Genomic DNA, 15737 nt, shown 5'->3' on the forward strand with positions numbered 1-15737 from the left:
TTGAGCACCTCCAGGGATGGACTCCACCACCTCCCTGGGCAGCCCATTTCAGTGTCTCATCACTCTTTTTCTGAATAAATTCTTCCTAATGTCCAGCCTAAACCTCCCCTGGTACACCTTAAGACTGTGTCTCCTTGTCTTCTCCGTGATTGCGTGGGAGAAGAGACCGACCCGCACGTGGCTCCAGCCTCCTTTCAGGCAGCTGTAGAGAGCGATAACCCCTAAGCCTCCTTTTCCCCAGGCTAAACAGCCCCAGCTCCTCCAGCCGCTCCTCATGAGACACGCGGCCAGACCCTGCCCAGCTTCGCTGCCCTTCTCTGGATACGGGCCCGTGGCGGCGGCCCGGGCGGTGCCGCGGGCGAGCCCCGGGGCACCAGGAGCGGCGGGGCGGGGCCGGCGGCGGGGCGGGGCCGGCGGCGGGGCGGGGCCGGCGGCGGGGCGGGGCCGGCGGCGGGGCGGGGCCGGCGGCGGGGCGGGGCCGGCGGCGGGGCGGGGCCGGCGGCGAGGCGGGGCCGGGCCGTGTCCCTCCCCGCGCCTGCGCGGCGCGGCGCGGGCGCCATGGCCGTGCACTACTGTGGGCTGTGCCGCCGCAGCGCCTTCACGGGCCGCCGGCACCGGTACAGCACGGGGCATCGCCGGCGGCTGCGCGAGGCGCTGGCCCAGCTGCAGGAAGCGACGGAGGCGGCGCGGGCGGCGGCGGCCGTGGCCGATGGGGCCGCGGCCGTGCGGCGCTATGACCCGGCGGAGCACGATGGGCGCGTGTGGTGCCCGTGCTGCGGGCGCGGCGTGCAGCGGCACGGGCGGCGCGGCGGGCTGGCGCTGCTGCACGCCGGGCTGCTGCGGCACCTGGCCGGGTGCGTGGGCAGGAACGGGGCGGGCCGATGCTGCCGCATGCCGGGCTCTTGTGGCGCTTGGCCGGTGCGGGCGGTGCTGACGGTGTCCCGGTGTCCCGCAGGCCCGAGCACCGCCGGGAGACGGCGCGGTTCTGGCGGGAGAACCGGGCGGAGGCGGCGCTGCGGGAGCGGTGCCTGGTGCCGGCCGAGGAGTACGAGCGCTTCGCGCAGGCTCTGGAGCAGGCGCTGGCCGAGCACCAGCGGCGGGAGGAGGAGCGCATCCTCCAGGTACGCTCGGTCACCTCCCCGCAGCGGCCCCGGCCCCCGCTGGCCCCGCCTCACCGCTGTGTCCCCGCAGATGGCGGCTGACATCCGGGAGGCCGAGCGCCGGCAGCGAGAGACGGTGCGAGCCGCGCTGCAGGTCGGTGAGCTGTATCCTGCCCTGGCTGCACCCCGGCGGGGAGCGGGCGCTGCACCGCGCACCACCGGCACCGGGGGGGGGCTGGGGGCGGCTGGGTGGGGGCTGTGCTCAGTACCAGAAATATTGTTCCTTTTTCCTGAATTACACTCAGCTTCAACCAGAGCCAGAATTCTGTGCAGGACCTTCTGTCTGCAGGCTCCCCGCAGGACCTGAACGGTGAGCACCACTTTCTTCAGCAGCGACTCATGCAAGTGTGCTCAAAGCACGGGGAGTTTGACACTGTCATTACCGGGGTCTTGCAAAGCTTTTGCAAGCTTTTGTATGCACTACAGTAAGAGCTGGCCTCTTATTTCAGGGATAGCCCTTGTGGTGCAGAAGAGCCTGGCCCGAGCAGAATGCAGACAGGACCTGATTTAGCCTGGATGGAATCAAGCAAGGTTCTGACCTTCATTGGCCACCAGGTAGGGGTGACTGGCTAGTGAATGTGATTTCGATTTAACTGCAAGTCACCTACAGCACATGTCACAAAGCAGAACAAGGGGTGGTCTCCATCACAAAAAGAAACACTTTTGTGGATTTGGGTGAGCAGCTAGCCTAGTTTCAGTTACCCAGGTTTAACTTTCATTAAGCAAACATTCTTCAATATACCGTGGGGAAAAAAACCAAACTCTTTTAAAGAGATGAGCATTCCTCTGCCTTTTTCTAATAGAACTTGATTCTGGAAAGGAATGAAGGCAATGCTCTTCTGCTCAGAGATACTCCTAAACACAAGATTCTCATAAGCATTTTATGTTCCTGTTAACAGGAAACAGAAGGGAAAGGAAATGTCCACACAGGTAAGTGCACCTGCATCATGACTCACCAGGCTGCTACCTCATGGCTTGCAAATGTCACAGTTGGATAACTCCAGTTGTGAAGCAGTTGCAGCATAACCAGGAGGTAGCCATAGCCATTCTTGGCAATATTTGACATACTAGAGAAGAAAACACATCAGCACAGTAAAAACTGTTGATGCTGCTGCTGTGGGGAGTGTATGATTTGGGGTGTCTGCCATGGCCAGCTCTTTTTTCTCAGAACACCCAGAGGTCACTTGGTCACTTGCTTGGTAGCACGAGCAGCAGACAGGGGGAAGAGGGGACCCTTTTATTCTGTCACAGTTTAGGGTAACTTCAGTGGCTAAGTAAATATTCCCTGTGACTTCTAGGAGCAAAACCTCCGTGGCTAACAGAGGAAGAAGATGGAAGTAAACAAATTGGACCTTCCTATGAGGAATTTCTCAAGCACAGTGAGCGGCTTGCACATCTTCTAGTTAACCTTACAGTCACTTTAACATGCTAGAGAACCAAATGCAATTTGAAAAACTTCTGCTGAACAAAGTATTTGGGCTTTTGGGCAACCTGGTCTAGGGGAAAGCATCCCCATCCGTGCTACAGGGGGTTGCAGCAATGTGATCCTTAAGCTCCCTTCCAACCCAAACCAGTCTACAATTTATTTTTCTTTTTCAGAGGAGAAGCAGAAGCTGAAAAAGCTCCCAGTGGAACGTGTTGGTGCCAACTTTGACCATACCTCTCAGACAAGTGACAGCTGGCTGCCTTCCTTTGGGCGCGTGTGGAATCACGGCAGGAGGTGGCAGTCCCGGTGAGCAGCACAGCACAGATGGGTGCCAGGGGCAGTGTGGGGCTGCTGTACATGCAAGCTATTCATGGAGCAGGCTCTGAGGTAGCACCAAGCACAACCAGACATTAAGCAGAGTAACACCACACTGTGCTTAATCCAGGCAGAGTATCATTCTTGTCCTGGAGCAGCACCATGGCCTGCAAGGACGTGTGCTCATGGCTGTAAAGGCTGCACACATGAAGGCATCTGCCTTGTTTTGTTTGGCTCACCTTTTGACCCACTTACTGTCCCACTGGCACCTTTTAATGTGCCACAACTCTCTGTCAGCTAGCTGGAGCTACCACGCACTGAGGTAACAAAAACACTGAGGGAGCTTCCATGCTAGAACACTACACACAGCGCTTTCTTACTTTTTCAAGACGTGTTCATTATCTCTGTCTAAAGGCTACTGCAGTCTGACTTCTGTGCTCTCTTTCAGGCACCAGTTTAGAACTGAATCAGGGGAAAAGAAGAAAAAAAGGTGATTAGATGAGGAACACGAGACACCCAGCTCTGCCATGGAAAGGCTGACTGTAGGTAGCTGCAGTTTTGTTGCTGACTGCCCTGTACGGGCATAGAATGTTCATCTGAGCATCACATCTAAGGCCACACAAAGTCAAGTCCTGCCAGCAAGGACAGGCTCCTGTGGATGCCATATCTTCCCTGTCAGAAAGCCTACTCTGTACAGCAAGTGATGCCAGTGGCCTATGCTGAAATGGCACATCCTGCTAAAGGAAGAATTTTTGGAGAAATAAACTTTTTTTTTTTTAAATGCCTCTTTGTTTGTAGACCAACTGAAACTCATTTCAAATGCAGGGCCCACCCGGCAGGCAACTAATGCTAGGTGTTTGATAATTTCATTCAAACTTACATTGCTTTCCTTCATTTTAACATTTATCCTTTACATTGTCTAACATCACTGGCTGCTGTAGGTGATGTAAAAGTTTCACGCTTCCCTTTCAGCAACACATTTGTGATACTAATAAAGACAAAAACTGGCTGCTACAGGACAAGAGCCATAACCTCAACCAAAACCACTATAAGTAATGCATCACTATAAGTAAGGAAACATACACACTGTTGAAAAATCAAGAAAAATTATAACCAATAATTTTATTGTGTGCATCTACATATGACACATTGTTGACGAAGTCACTGAAGAACCTGCAAAGCAAGAAGTCCCCAGTCAGACATCCAGGTAAAAGCAGGCTAGCACAAAGCAGACAGTCTGACAGTTTTATCCCAGCAGGAGCACTTGGCCATGGTGCCACGCGGGAGCAGGGAGGACAGGTGCCCATTTGCCCTGCAGCCCACAGCGAGGGGAACAAATGATACTTTCCCCATTCAATGAGCACAGGGACAAAATCAGAAATCTCCTTATAATTGAATTCTGGAAAGCTGATGTTGCCAGTAATGTTCCCCCAGGAAGTTGCTTAGGATGTGAGCAAAACACTCTCTGGAAGAACAGCCCACAACAGGCATGTGGAAGCTGCCCATTACACATTGCACAGCTCAGCACCCAGCTCACCTCCCTATGCGTCCTCCCCTGCAGCAGGCGCATCTCCACCTTTCGTGTTCCGGGTGTAAATCACCTGGGCTCGGTGCTTGGACACCAGTTTGATCAACCCTATGGAAAAACAAAATTACATCAGCGTGCATGTACTGATGGATGCTGGGGATGCCAAGGTTCCCTCCTAGAGAAGCAGGGCAATGAACAAGAGAAAATAAAAGGGGGTAGCAGCTTATACAAGTCTTTTGTTGCCATCTGGCTGCAGTTACATCACAGCCCATCCTTTTGGCAACATTCTTCTTAGTACAGCAATGCCTGTATGTAACAAACTGCTGCTCCATACTTTGGAGCACTTCTGAAATGCAAGTTAAGGCAGTGGCTCTCCAAAAACAATTTACGCATGGGGCAGTTCAGATGCTGCAGGAAAGCTGCTGGGCAAGCAAGGAAAACCAAACAGTCAATTCAAGCAGCTTTCCGTTTTTTTATTTTCGAGTGCTCACCTTTGCTGAGGAGCTCCTGGAGGGCAGCCCGAGCCAGGGAGCCTCGAATCTTCAGCCTTTCTGAGACAACTGCAGGTGTGATGAGCTTGTAGTTGGGCACTTCTTTGCACAGTTTGTCATAAGTGGCCTTGTCAAACAGGACAAGGTTGTTCAACTTGTCTCTCACTTTCCCCTTGGACCACTTCTACTTGAAAAGAGAGAAAAAACAACACCCCCCTTAAGCAATCTTGTAAGCAAGAACAGAAGATGGAACTAAACTATGATGAAAGAACAGCATCGAACGTTTCCGTATCACATCCCAAACTAAAGCCCTAGTGAGATGCACAAAATTGCCTCCGTAAATGAGCGTGCTACGGCTATTACCTGTAGTATCTAAAAATAAGAGGACCAAAGCCCCCTGTTACTCAGGTTTAACACTATTATGTACAACTTGCTGGCAGACGAAGAGCTGGCTCCTTTAACAACAGGATGCCGGCCCCGCCTGCCCCCGTCCTGGGGCCCGGCCGCGCCACACGCGCCAGGCCCGGGATGGCGCGCGGAGCCCTCCGGCCCGCCGGCTCCCACCTTCTTCTTGGCTTTGCCGCCGGACTTGTTGACCGGGTCCTTGTCCTTCTTGGCGGACTTGCCCGCGTCCTTCTTCTTCTTATCGTCTTTGGGCGGCTGCGAGGGGGCGAGAAGGATGGGGGGTGAGCGGCGAGGCGCGGGGTCGGCCCCCCGGGCACCTCGCAGGGCTTCCCGCCGCGCTCACGGAGCCGCCAGCGCCTCTCGGGCGGCCCGGCCCGGCCCGCCGCCCGCCCCCCGGCCCGGGCCCGCTCACCATGATGCGGCCGCAGCTGCTCCGCAAGATGTCGGCTAGAAAGGAAGGGCCCGGCGTGGGGCGGGGGCGGGGCCGGGTCCGTCGCGTCACTGCCGGGGCGGGCCCGGGACCGTGCGTCACTGCCGGGGCGGCGGCGCTGCCTCTGCCGCGACGGGCGGGCGGGGCTCGGCGCCATGGCCATCTTCAGCGTCTACGTGGTCAACAAGGCCGGCGGCCTCATCTACCAGCTGGACCACTACGCGCCCCGCTCCGACACCGAGAAGACGTTCAGCTTTCCGCTCGATCTCGTCCTGCGCCTGCACGACGAGCGCGTCGTCGTTGCCTTCGGGCAGCGGGACGGCATCCGCGGTGCGGCGGGTGGGAAGTGCCGGGCGGGGCCGGGCTTATTGACGGACAGATTGACTGACCGTCTGACCGACGGACTGTCTGCCTGACGCCGCCGCGCTGTCCCCGCAGTGGGTCACGCCGTGCTCGCCATCAACGGCGCCGAGGTGAACGGTCGCTTCACGGCGGACGGGAAGGACGTGCTGGAGTTCCTGAGCAACCCCGCCAACTACCCGGTGTCCATCCGCTTCGGCCGCCACCGGCTCTCCTCCAATGAGAAGCTGATGCTGGCCTCCATGTTCCACTCGTGAGTCGGGGGGCCGTGACGGCCGGGGGGCACGGGCAGGGCGGCGAGGGGCGCTGAGGGCCTGTCCCCGCAGGCTGTTCGCCATCGGCTCGCAGCTGTCACCCGAGGTTGGGAGCTCCGGGATCGAGATGCTGGAGACCGACACCTTCAAGCTGCACTGCTTCCAGACACTGACAGGTACCGGGGGGCCCGAGCACCGGCACTGCTCTGCTCGTCAGGGCTGTCTGTGCTTGGCCTTCCTCATGCTCCTGGCATTATGGCTCTAGGGATCAAATTCATGGTTCTTGCTGACCCAAGGCAGACAGGGATAGACGCTCTTCTCCGCAAAATCTATGAGATTTACTCAGACTTCGCTCTGAAGAATCCTTTCTACTCCCTAGAGATGCCAATAAGGTAAGGAAAAGCCCATTTTTAGTAACCTGGCTGCAACCCCTCATTGCTTTCTGCCTATACAGTAGCAAATGCACTCCTGAGTGGCAAAACTGGCTGAAGGAAGGGGAAGGAAGCTACAGCACACTGCTGCAGAGAGGGGATGCAGCCCTGCGCTCTTTCCAGCGCTGGCTCTGCCGGGGCAATGGGAGGTGCTCTCCCTTGGCACAAGCCCTGCTGTCTTACCATATGTTCGGGCCTATATAAGAAGCTTTAACCTTAACTAAGGACCAAGTCGGACCTTGACAGTAGTCATGTTGCTGTGTCATAATTTCTGAATTTCTCCTTGAAGGATGCAGAGCCAAGGATGTGGAGATCTTTTGTTAGCTTTGTTAACTCACTTCCATAGGTAGAAGTCATCCCTTTTGCTTTTCTGACTATTTCAGGTGCGAGTTGTTTGATCAGAACTTGAAGCTTGCTCTGGAGGTGGCAGAGAAGGCTGGACCCTTCGGACCTGGATCATAGAGAAAGCCTTGCCTGTTGCAGAGATTCATTCGTCTGAAGAGCGGGGCCTCTCTCTTCCCTGGCTGGTCTCTCACAAAGCTCCCCTCTCCACAGCAGAGACTGCACATCCCCAAAACATGCTTCAGTATCTCCGAAAATACCAGTTGATCCCCTTTGTTGCAAAACTTACCTTAAAGAGATTCCTTAGCACTGTTTACATTGGGCCACAGGGCCTTACTTTGCTGTTGCAGCTCTGCTGCACTTGGCTGAAGGAGAAGGTGCAGGTCTGTGGCTTTCCCACAGTCAGTGCTTTTCTTTCCTGTCATGAATGTACATAGGTATTTTTCCTGTATAGCTCGAACTTACGGTCTTGCAAAGGGTTTCTGTATAGAAGTAATAAGTGTTTACTAATGAGACAAATGGCTGTTTGCTTTCTGTTGGTGGGGACATTGGCACCTCAAGAGGATACGTGGATTTGGGTGGTTTTGTTTGCACCGCTTTCCATAAGACAACCAGGGCCCTTGTGACACTGCTCCATTTTTATTTCAGATATAGAAGAAAATCATGTAATTAAGTACAAAATGTAATTCACTTCCATTTACTTAATTAAGGCTAGCTAACTACTCTTGCAAGCAAGGTACTCGGCAAAGTACCTGCATGCAGGTTCTTTACGAGTTGAACGTGCCTCTTTCAGGATCCTAAGACAGTAAATCCTTTTGGGGAAAAATAAGAATATTCAACAAATTCCTGATTAAATACCTGAGTGTACTTACTGCAGGGTGCTGGGCCTGACTGCTAAGGCTGTCAGTGATGGCTCTGCTAAGGCTGACTCAGAGCCCCTGCCTGCAGCCATGAGAGACACAGCTCTTGACCAAAACTATCCCAGTCTTCACACCTTGTACTGGAAAAATACAAGCCAATGCTAGAAATGTGGGTTCTCAAGAAACCCAGCTGCAGAAGTTGTGGGTTGGTGGTGGCTGCTGTTGCAATTCCTGCTGCTGGGATAGTTCTGCTGGCTGATTTGCAGAGCAGTGGCTGTGAGCTGCCTTGGCAGCAGCTGCCTGCCTTGCCAATCATTAACACTGCACACAGAACGCACCAGCAGGATCAGTTCACTTAGAAGGAGCTGCTCCAGACACCACGAATTCCCTGGAAACGTGCCTGTTGCTAAATGCTGTGGAGAGCCCTGCCCCGGCTTGTCCTGCTGCTCGCTCCTGGAACTAACCCCGCGTGGGGCTGCTGTCCGAGGCTGGGCTGCAGCCCTCGCCATGCCCTGATGCGCGCTGCCACGCAGCTGAGCACACACAGGGCTCGTGCTCAGGTGGCCTGGCACAGCCCGGGCAGCTGGATGGCACGGACACGGGCAGCACGGCTGGGTTCAGGGCCCTGAGCAGCGAGGCTGAACTGATTGATATCTCGGTTAATGGCTGAGACAATAACGACAGCACTAGAGGTAAGTGCACCTGAAGACAGTCATTTCAGACCACTTCTAGTGGGGAAGCTTGGGCTGCAGAGCCTGCTTGCTTCACTAACAGTGCTGTGAGGAAGAGGTACAGTAAAATCATTGCAAATGTAAACTAGGTGAATTATCACATCTTGAGGGAAAAAGTGATCAGTAGCAGGAACCTTGTGCCCTCTGGCACCTGACACTGGATGAGAAGTTGAGACATTTTTATCTAGGTTGCAGCAATAGGTAAACTCACTCCTAGGCCAGTCAAACAAAAACGAGCATCATTCACGTCAGCGTGGGAACATCCTTCCACCGAGCAGCTCCTCCTCAGTCAGCCTTCCTGGGAACCCGGCCCATCTTGGTGCGGATGTTTCGCAGGAGGAAGAAAGCCACTGTGCTAGCCATGCAGGTGACCTCAGCTACCCAGAACGCTGTGGCCCAGCTGTAGTGCTTGGCAATTGTACTGAAAGGCAGTCCAGCCAGGAAACCCCCAACTGCAACGAAAAACAAACAGTCAACAACACTTGTGTGCTCCCATGTTATCTATCAACACCTGCTTTTGCATATATAACAGCTTCTTAGGCCTGGTTTGAACTTAAAGCCCAACACAAAACCTGCCAGGCACAGCAGGAAAGCATCCCTGAGGCTTCCAGCTCCATTATCTCTCTCCTTAGGTGCCTTCCCATGACCAGCAGCAGCTTGGCACCTGGGCCTAGACCATGCTTCATCAAGAATGTGCATGGGTTTTGTTTGTTTTTGGGGAAATGGGTATTACTTACCATTGGCCATGAGGGCCACGATGGCATGGGAGGTGCCACACAGGTTGGCAGGGGCACTTTCATTTGCTATGACCCCAAAGAGGGCAATCGGCCCGTACGAGGAGAACCCAAACACCGCTCCCAGACTCAGAATCCACAGCTGTCAAAATCACAAACAGGATCTGTAAATCTCACCACCGTCAGTTAGCAACTGTTGATAATTCTGATTCTATACTCAGTACCAGGGAGTTTTGACATTTTCAGGCTGACACCAGCTCCCCAGCCTGCAGCCAGGAGAGCTCAAGCCTGAAGAGTCCCCACATCCACAAAGCCCAGCTGCATCCCCACCACTCCATCTTACCGACCAATGCAAGCTCTCCTCCCTCCCACAGTTCTGCCCCCACACCACAGCCTGTGATGATTTGCAAGAAACAGAACATTGAACAGAAGAGGGCAATGAGCCCAAGAAACCACAGGAAAGAACTGTGGATCACATCGCTTTCATAAACAAGCCTGGAGCTACCAACTGAAAGCTTTTCTCAGTTTAGATGCATGGGACTGATCAGAGCATATTTATTTGTGAGACATCTCTTTCTGATGACCTCAATGAAACCAAAGAAACCAAAGAAAATGACCAAGAAACAAAAACAAAAAAAAACTCACCACAAAAAATCTCAGCAATTTGAACTTCAGTGGTAGTTTCTGCTCTAAGAAACCTATCTGGCCCAAAATTGTCAGTCTCTTGTTTGCTCAACAAAGGGTAAGTAACACCTCCACATTACAGCATGCTTTTAGAATTGCAAACACCATTTCAAAAAGCCCGGGAGGAAGTTAAGTGCCATCATATTTTCCAGATGTGAAACAGAAAGGAGTTAGGAAAACACTTGCCAGAAACTGAATAAGAATGTATCTGCCAGAGCAGAATCATTCTTTCAGATCTCACCCACAAGACCACTTAGCTGGCTATATTTTACCTGATGAACAGAGGTCCTCAGAACTTTCTTTATAAAACTTAAAAGTTACATAGTTAGACTTTTTAAAGTCAGTTAGTGTACTCAAATTAGTATTAGAAAATGTTTCTTTTACCAAACTTACAGTAATCTCTTCTCAATGCCCTGGTTTTAAGTTCTGAAGTGCTAACCAACCTCTCAGGACAGGAGTAAGGCAGACCAGGGAAAGAAGAAAAAGGCAGAGGGAGAAAAAATGCAAGCAGAAACCTCATGTTCTTTTAGGCCTGTAAGATCAGCTAGAGGTTGCAAGGCTACAGTCCAGAAGTGGTTTTCCTGAAGAAGAAGAAGAAAAAAATGAAAGGAGAAAAGAAGTTTTATTTAGTTAGCAATCATAAGGGCAGATGCAAGTCAGGTCTCATGCAAAGTCTGGAAGGCAGACTGCCTGCAACAACAGGACAGCAGGAGCACCCCAAGCCAGGCCAAGCCAGCGCTTCTCACGAGTGCAATGAAAAAGAAACCCTTGGGAATGGTGAAGAAAACAATCCTGGTTTCTGTCCTCAAACCTGCCCCTCCCAGGGCTACCCCTATGGACGGCCAGCTGCTCACCTTGGGAGAGTCGCCCGTGACCGTGATGCGGAAGAGGAACATGGACACGCACATCCCAGCCATCATGGACAGCAGCAGCCCGTGCCGGGGGTTCCCGTAGCTGGACAGCCCCACCTGGGACACAAGCAAGGGAGGAAAGTGGACAGGCAGAAACTGCAGCGACTTCCTTTTACACCTGCACTGACCACACCGTCCACAGCCCCGTCAGAAACACGGACGCACATCAACAGCACATCTGCTGGCACGCCTTGTCAATGGTTTAAGGGCTGCACACAGTCAAACTGTGCTAAACAAAAGCTCTTAGTGATAAACCATACTTCAGTTATCAACCCCTTCCACCCTGAATCTGGCTCCAGATCCCAACACTGGATTTTAATGTGGGGTTTTTTTCAGCCAGAAGACAATTATCAGCAAACTGCCCTTCCACACTAAAATCTGGAGACCACAGTAAAGCAAACAAATTAAACAGATTAAACACCTCGAATCTGACAGGCATATTGCAACACCTAACATCAGCAGACCTATTTCCTAGCACCTTCTGGAGTGTTTGACAGCTGTGCCCGTGCACATGACAGAACTGAGTACGGGCTGGTTTCTCTGCTGTGCTCCCAGGGACAGCACCCTGCCCGAGTGCCTCAGTGAAGCAGCTCAGACTGCCACTGTGTTCCCTGCCCAGCATGCCCAAGGGTGCACATGACTTACTTTTGCTACTGCTCTATCGGAAAGGTATCCAGCAGCAATGCTTCCCACCAGGCCCCCAATCTCCAAGGCACTCATGTAGGAACTGCCTAGAACACAGATGAAGCAAAGAACAGCCCATCAGATTTGGTGCTGTGGGCTGCAAGCTCACAGAGCACGTGAGCAGCTCTGCTGGACACAACAATCTGGCTCATCCCCGTTCAGGAATGCCTGTCTGCCAGTCCCTGGAATGCTCTGGCACTGGGGTGCTTGGTGCATGCACTAACTCCATCATTCAGTTATTGAGTGTCCAAAACCTGTGCGTAGCTAAGCAAGGGCCTCTACCCAGGCAAACTCTGGCAACACCTCCCACACTGCGGCCCCAGAGCTTAATAATGCAGTTCTGCATCTCACCTACAAGCATGGACTGTCCCCTCTCCTGGATCAGGAAGAGCTGTCCCCAATCAGTACAGCACGTTTTCACTCCAAAAACGACCAGGTAGCCTGTTGAGAGCACCCAGAGGTATGGGGAGAGCAGCAGCTCTGTCAAGGTGCTGTTGTCGCTGGAGGAACCTGCAGGAAGGTCGGGAGGAGTGTTACCACAGCCCAAACCACACCAACCTGCAGCCCAGTTCTACAGGCAGGAGCAAGGCATGAGAACATCCCCACACAGGGAGCTATTCACAGCTGCTGAACGGTGGTGAATGGCTCTACCTCCCCCTTGTTCTGGTGATTTCGAAATCTCTTCTGTCATTTTATCCCACATTCATTAAAGATTTGAAAAGAATAATCAAAACACTACTCCCAGTAATTTTCTGTATTTCAGTTGCCAGTAAACCACCCACAAAGGTTTTTGGAAAATTACCGCTAGATTCTTTGGGAGTGTTTTTTTAGCTACGCCTGTGAAAGGCACTGCATAGACCCAAACAAAGATGCTTTCAGATGCTACCTTCATTTGTGCATCAGTCTTCCAAGAACACCAACAAACTTGCTCTCCCCAGAGAATGCTCCGGGGAAACAATATTCTTTTCTTATGCAAAGAGGTCCAGTCTGGCAGCACAGTCAGTATGGGACAGCATGGAACATGGGCTGAGTTTCCACTGGCCTTTAAAATCCTACTGAAAACCTGTGTTGCAATTCCCATCTACATGTTCTGCTTCCAGAGAAGCACCACACTCAGTGGTCTGAACAAACATTTACTAACTAGATGTCCTGGGCTGGGACAGAGACACTGAGCAGAGTCCACCGAGAGCCAGGGGTCAGGAGAGCCCAAGGTGGGGTGAGGGGAGAGCTGCCTGCCCGCTGCCAAAGCGGAGGAGCAGAGGGCAGGCCCAAGGAAGCATTCCCTGCTGCTGCAGCTTTTCTCTCCACCACCTCACCAAAACTGCGCTCGCAGGCTCAGCACACAAGGCTCCAAGGAAATAGGGATGCTGGTAGCAGGAAGACAGGACTTATATGGGGAGAGCCAGCCCTGAGCAGCTCAGCAGCACACAGGTGTCTGCCGGCAGGCTGAGGAGCAAGACTAACAGAGGGCTAACAGCAGGCTTTTCCCCTGCTCTGCCAGTGTCAGGAATCCCTACACCAGCTCCTTCCCACAAGATCACAGTGGGCCTTCATTCACACAATTTGTACCTTCATTACTAGAATAAAGCAGCCAAAATCAACCCATTACCACATGCCTGCCAAAATGTGACTTCAGAAACTGGGGAGGATGGGGGTGTTGGTATGCTGAGAGCGACACATCTGTACCAGAACACAGACAGAAGGCACTGCATCGTCTGCTGCAGCTGCCTGCTTGCATCGAAGCCACATGCTCACCTTTCTTCCCCTTCTTGGCTCCTTGCTCAATGTTGGGCAGCCCAACATCTGCCGGCTCGTTTTTAATCAGGACAAGGCAAACAAAAGAGACAACCATGCAGGTGAAGCCAGAGAAGGACAAAGTCTTGCGCCAATCGTAGTTCATAGACACAAGAGCAGCGAGAATGGGGCCCAAGCCTCCAGCCAAGTTCATGCTTGTAGACAGGATTGCCCACCAAGTCCCAAACTGGGAAGGCTCAAACCACTGTGCAACAAAAAAAACAGCATGAGGTATAAGAGAGTGACAGCACGCCTGAAAACCCTCCCTTGAAGCCCATGATGTGGGGCGGGGGCAATTCAGACACAGAACTCCAAAAGCAGGTGGAGGGAACACCCACACCTCCCTACTTTAGTCATGCACGGAACTCCAAACATTACTCAAGTGTCAGCCCAAAGAGCTTGACAGGTGTCCACACTGTGAGCCAGCTCAAAGTTATTTCCATTTACAGAACATGAAACTGAGACGTGGGGCAGGAGAGGCAAGTTTAAGAGCACATGGTTTTGTGTACTCACTTGCTAGAACAGCGTCCTCCTGGAGAGCTCTGCTGGCTCAGGAACTTGGATGGATACACAGAGAGTCACAGGGTAACTTTAGGACTCCGCTGCATTAAGTATCAGACATGATGGGCTCCGTACTGCAAGGAGCACCCAGAGCCAGAACCACTTGGTGGTTCTTGTCAGCAGGAAAATGTCTGAGATCTACATTCATGAACATCTTCAGAAAACACCACAGCTGATATTTCTATTATTTGGGCCCTTCTTTTCTGTGCATTCAACTGTCCTGCTCAGCCCTCTCCTCATCAGTTAGGGGAGGCTACGCGTCTCACAGAAAAGCAACAAAGTTGTTTATTTCTTCCCCACCCTGCCCCACGGGATCAGCATAAAACTAACCAAACTCCTTTCCTTCTGTCCTTGGGAGAAATCAATCTGGTCCTTTCAGATTGTCACAAACTCCAAGTACACACAGCTCAGAGACTCATCTTGCACTATTCCTCCATTTTACCCAGTTTTCTACCCAAACCACCTGTGATTTGGAATTCCCAGGTTGCCCAAGCGTGCAGATGGAACTGTGCTCACTGTCCCCTGAGCCGCAGCAGCAGAGTGAAGCAGTCCGGTGTGTCCACGCCTAAAATACTTAATTTCAACAGAGTCTGCCTCAACGGGGCAGAACCCTGCTACCAGGAGATGTTACCAAACTGAGCTACACTCAAGGCACATAGGGGCAAGGGCTACAGAGTGAATCTTTGCTAGGATAAGCAAAACCCCGTGCACGGAAACTTGTTCCACAGGCAGCAGAATGCAGATAGTGCTCTGGCCCCCTTGGCTGGAAGGGAGTGAGAAAAGCTGCAAGTCCCTGTGGATTCCGGCCAGCGAGGCGTGCGCGGCCCCGATGCCGGGGCAGGTCAGGAGGGCAGCGGCAGCTCCCCGCGGCTCTCAGCACCCACCTTGCGCAGGATCTTGCCGCAGGGCGGCCAGCCCAGCCCCTGGGCCAGGCCGTTGAGGAACCAGAGCCCGGCAAAGGCCATGACGGTGGAGCTCCAGGAGAAGACCACGTTGACCAAGCCCACCATGAGGAGGCCGGAGGAGAAGAGCCAGCGGGCGCTCATCTGGTCCGAGAGGACGCCGCTGATGAACTTGCTGATGGCGTAGGCTGCCGACTGGCTGCTGGTGATGAGACCTGCGGCGGGCAGAGCCCAGGGGCGCCTCAGCCCGCGGAACGGCCACCCCGGGCCGGCGCGGCCGAGAGGCCCGGACCCTCACTCACCCAGGTCGTCCTTCCCCAGCGGCACCTCGGCCATGACGGCGGGCATGACGAACGAGAAGGTTTTGCGGTTGAAGTAATAGAGCGTGTAGCCCACGAACATGGCCGCGAAGATCGCAGCCCGGTAGCGCCCGTACCCGCCGGCCGCCATCGCTGCCGCGGCGCCGCACCGGCCCGGAGCGCCCCGCTCGCACGCACGGACGGACGGACAGACGGAGCCGGCCCGCCGCCCCGCCCCGGCCCGCGGAAGTCCCGCCCCGCTCCCGGCACACACGGCACCGCTCCGCACAGCCCCGCCGGACGTGTCGCTTTTATTTTCGGCTGAAGAGCCAGAATGGAGAACAATGTCAGATGCACATTCGCAGCCGTCGGACCCCGCTCGCGTGTGTGGCAGCAGCAGGGACGGTCTGAGGAGGCAGGAGGTCACGGCCAGGG

At 53.7% G+C, this 15737-nt stretch overlaps 4 protein-coding genes across 5 annotated transcripts; 2 read left to right on the forward strand and 2 right to left on the reverse strand.

Annotated features, from left to right (window-relative positions):
- Positions 1-558: 558 nt before the first annotated feature.
- Positions 559-3672, forward strand: CENATAC (centrosomal AT-AC splicing factor). The gene is made up of 9 exons (XM_054291512.1): positions 559-854; positions 956-1121; positions 1192-1254; positions 1406-1470; positions 1610-1715; positions 2060-2090; positions 2459-2539; positions 2760-2892; positions 3350-3672. The coding sequence occupies exons 1-9, from the start codon at positions 559-561 to the stop codon at positions 3393-3395; spliced, it is 987 nt and encodes a 328-aa protein (XP_054147487.1). The 3' UTR covers positions 3396-3672.
- Positions 3673-4008: 336 nt separating this feature from the next.
- On the reverse strand, positions 4009-5829 carry RPS25 (ribosomal protein S25). Its single transcript, XM_054291514.1, has 5 exons — positions 5738-5829; positions 5485-5580; positions 4921-5104; positions 4439-4537; positions 4009-4074 (listed from the first exon to the last, which is right to left on the reverse strand). Exons 1-4 carry the CDS (start codon positions 5738-5740, stop codon positions 4443-4445), a joined length of 378 nt encoding a protein of 125 aa, XP_054147489.1. The 5' UTR covers positions 5741-5829; the 3' UTR covers positions 4009-4074; positions 4439-4442.
- Positions 5830-5887: 58 nt separating this feature from the next.
- TRAPPC4 (trafficking protein particle complex subunit 4) lies at positions 5888-7661 on the forward strand. Its single transcript, XM_054291513.1, has 5 exons — positions 5888-6085; positions 6194-6368; positions 6442-6545; positions 6635-6761; positions 7184-7661. The coding sequence occupies exons 1-5, from the start codon at positions 5911-5913 to the stop codon at positions 7260-7262; spliced, it is 660 nt and encodes a 219-aa protein (XP_054147488.1). The 5' UTR covers positions 5888-5910; the 3' UTR covers positions 7263-7661.
- An 837-nt stretch (positions 7662-8498) lies between these two features.
- SLC37A4 (solute carrier family 37 member 4) lies at positions 8499-15502 on the reverse strand. Of its 2 annotated transcripts, XM_054291509.1 has the most exons (9): positions 15306-15502; positions 14986-15218; positions 13502-13745; positions 12098-12256; positions 11708-11793; positions 11006-11119; positions 10667-10732; positions 9471-9609; positions 8499-9185 (listed from the first exon to the last, which is right to left on the reverse strand). In XM_054291509.1, the coding sequence occupies exons 1-9, from the start codon at positions 15451-15453 to the stop codon at positions 9019-9021; spliced, it is 1356 nt and encodes a 451-aa protein (XP_054147484.1). In that variant the 5' UTR covers positions 15454-15502; the 3' UTR covers positions 8499-9018. The 2 variants fall into 2 exon arrangements, with proteins under 2 accessions (XP_054147484.1, XP_054147486.1); XM_054291511.1 differs by lacking the exon at positions 10667-10732.
- Positions 15503-15737: the final 235 nt, after the last annotated feature.

Source organism: Melozone crissalis, unplaced genomic scaffold (genome assembly GCF_028551555.1).
Source record: "Melozone crissalis strain CALT ecotype California unplaced genomic scaffold, PUWL_Pcris_2 ptg000092l_1, whole genome shotgun sequence".
Classification (NCBI taxonomy): Eukaryota; Metazoa; Chordata; class Aves; order Passeriformes; family Passerellidae; genus Melozone; species Melozone crissalis.

What these genes read in the sequence shown, in the direction of transcription:
- RPS25 (XM_054291514.1), bottom strand. An exon ending in GCGGCAAAGCCAAGAAGAAG is followed by an intron (nt 5,105 to 5,484) that starts GTGGGAGCCGGC and finishes CTTTTCAAGTAG; the next exon opens with AAGTGGTCCAAGGGGAAAGT. An exon ending in CCAGGAGCTCCTCAGCAAAG is followed by an intron (nt 4,538 to 4,920) that starts GTGAGCACTCGA and finishes GTTTTTCCATAG; the next exon opens with GGTTGATCAAACTGGTGTCC.
- SLC37A4 (XM_054291509.1), bottom strand. Translation starts at nt 15,453, where the DNA reads ATGGCGGCCGGCGGGTACGGGCGCTACCGGGCTGCGATCTTCGCGGCC. An exon ending in GCTGGGGAAGGACGACCTGG is followed by an intron (nt 15,219 to 15,305) that starts GTGAGTGAGGGT and finishes TGCCCGCCGCAG; the next exon opens with GTCTCATCACCAGCAGCCAG. An exon ending in CAGGCCTAAAAGAACATGAG is followed by an intron (nt 9,610 to 10,666) that starts GTTTCTGCTTGC and finishes TGATTTTGACAG; the next exon opens with CTGTGGATTCTGAGTCTGGG.
- TRAPPC4 (XM_054291513.1), top strand. Translation starts at nt 5,911, where the DNA reads ATGGCCATCTTCAGCGTCTACGTGGTCAACAAGGCCGGCGGCCTCATC. An exon ending in CTGGCCTCCATGTTCCACTC is followed by an intron (nt 6,369 to 6,441) that starts GTGAGTCGGGGG and finishes CTGTCCCCGCAG; the next exon opens with GCTGTTCGCCATCGGCTCGC. An exon ending in TCCCTAGAGATGCCAATAAG is followed by an intron (nt 6,762 to 7,183) that starts GTAAGGAAAAGC and finishes TGACTATTTCAG; the next exon opens with GTGCGAGTTGTTTGATCAGA.
- CENATAC (XM_054291512.1), top strand. Translation starts at nt 559, where the DNA reads ATGGCCGTGCACTACTGTGGGCTGTGCCGCCGCAGCGCCTTCACGGGC. An exon ending in TGAGGAATTTCTCAAGCACA is followed by an intron (nt 2,540 to 2,759) that starts GTGAGCGGCTTG and finishes TTTCTTTTTCAG; the next exon opens with AGGAGAAGCAGAAGCTGAAA. An exon ending in GGCAGGAGGTGGCAGTCCCG is followed by an intron (nt 2,893 to 3,349) that starts GTGAGCAGCACA and finishes GCTCTCTTTCAG; the next exon opens with GCACCAGTTTAGAACTGAAT.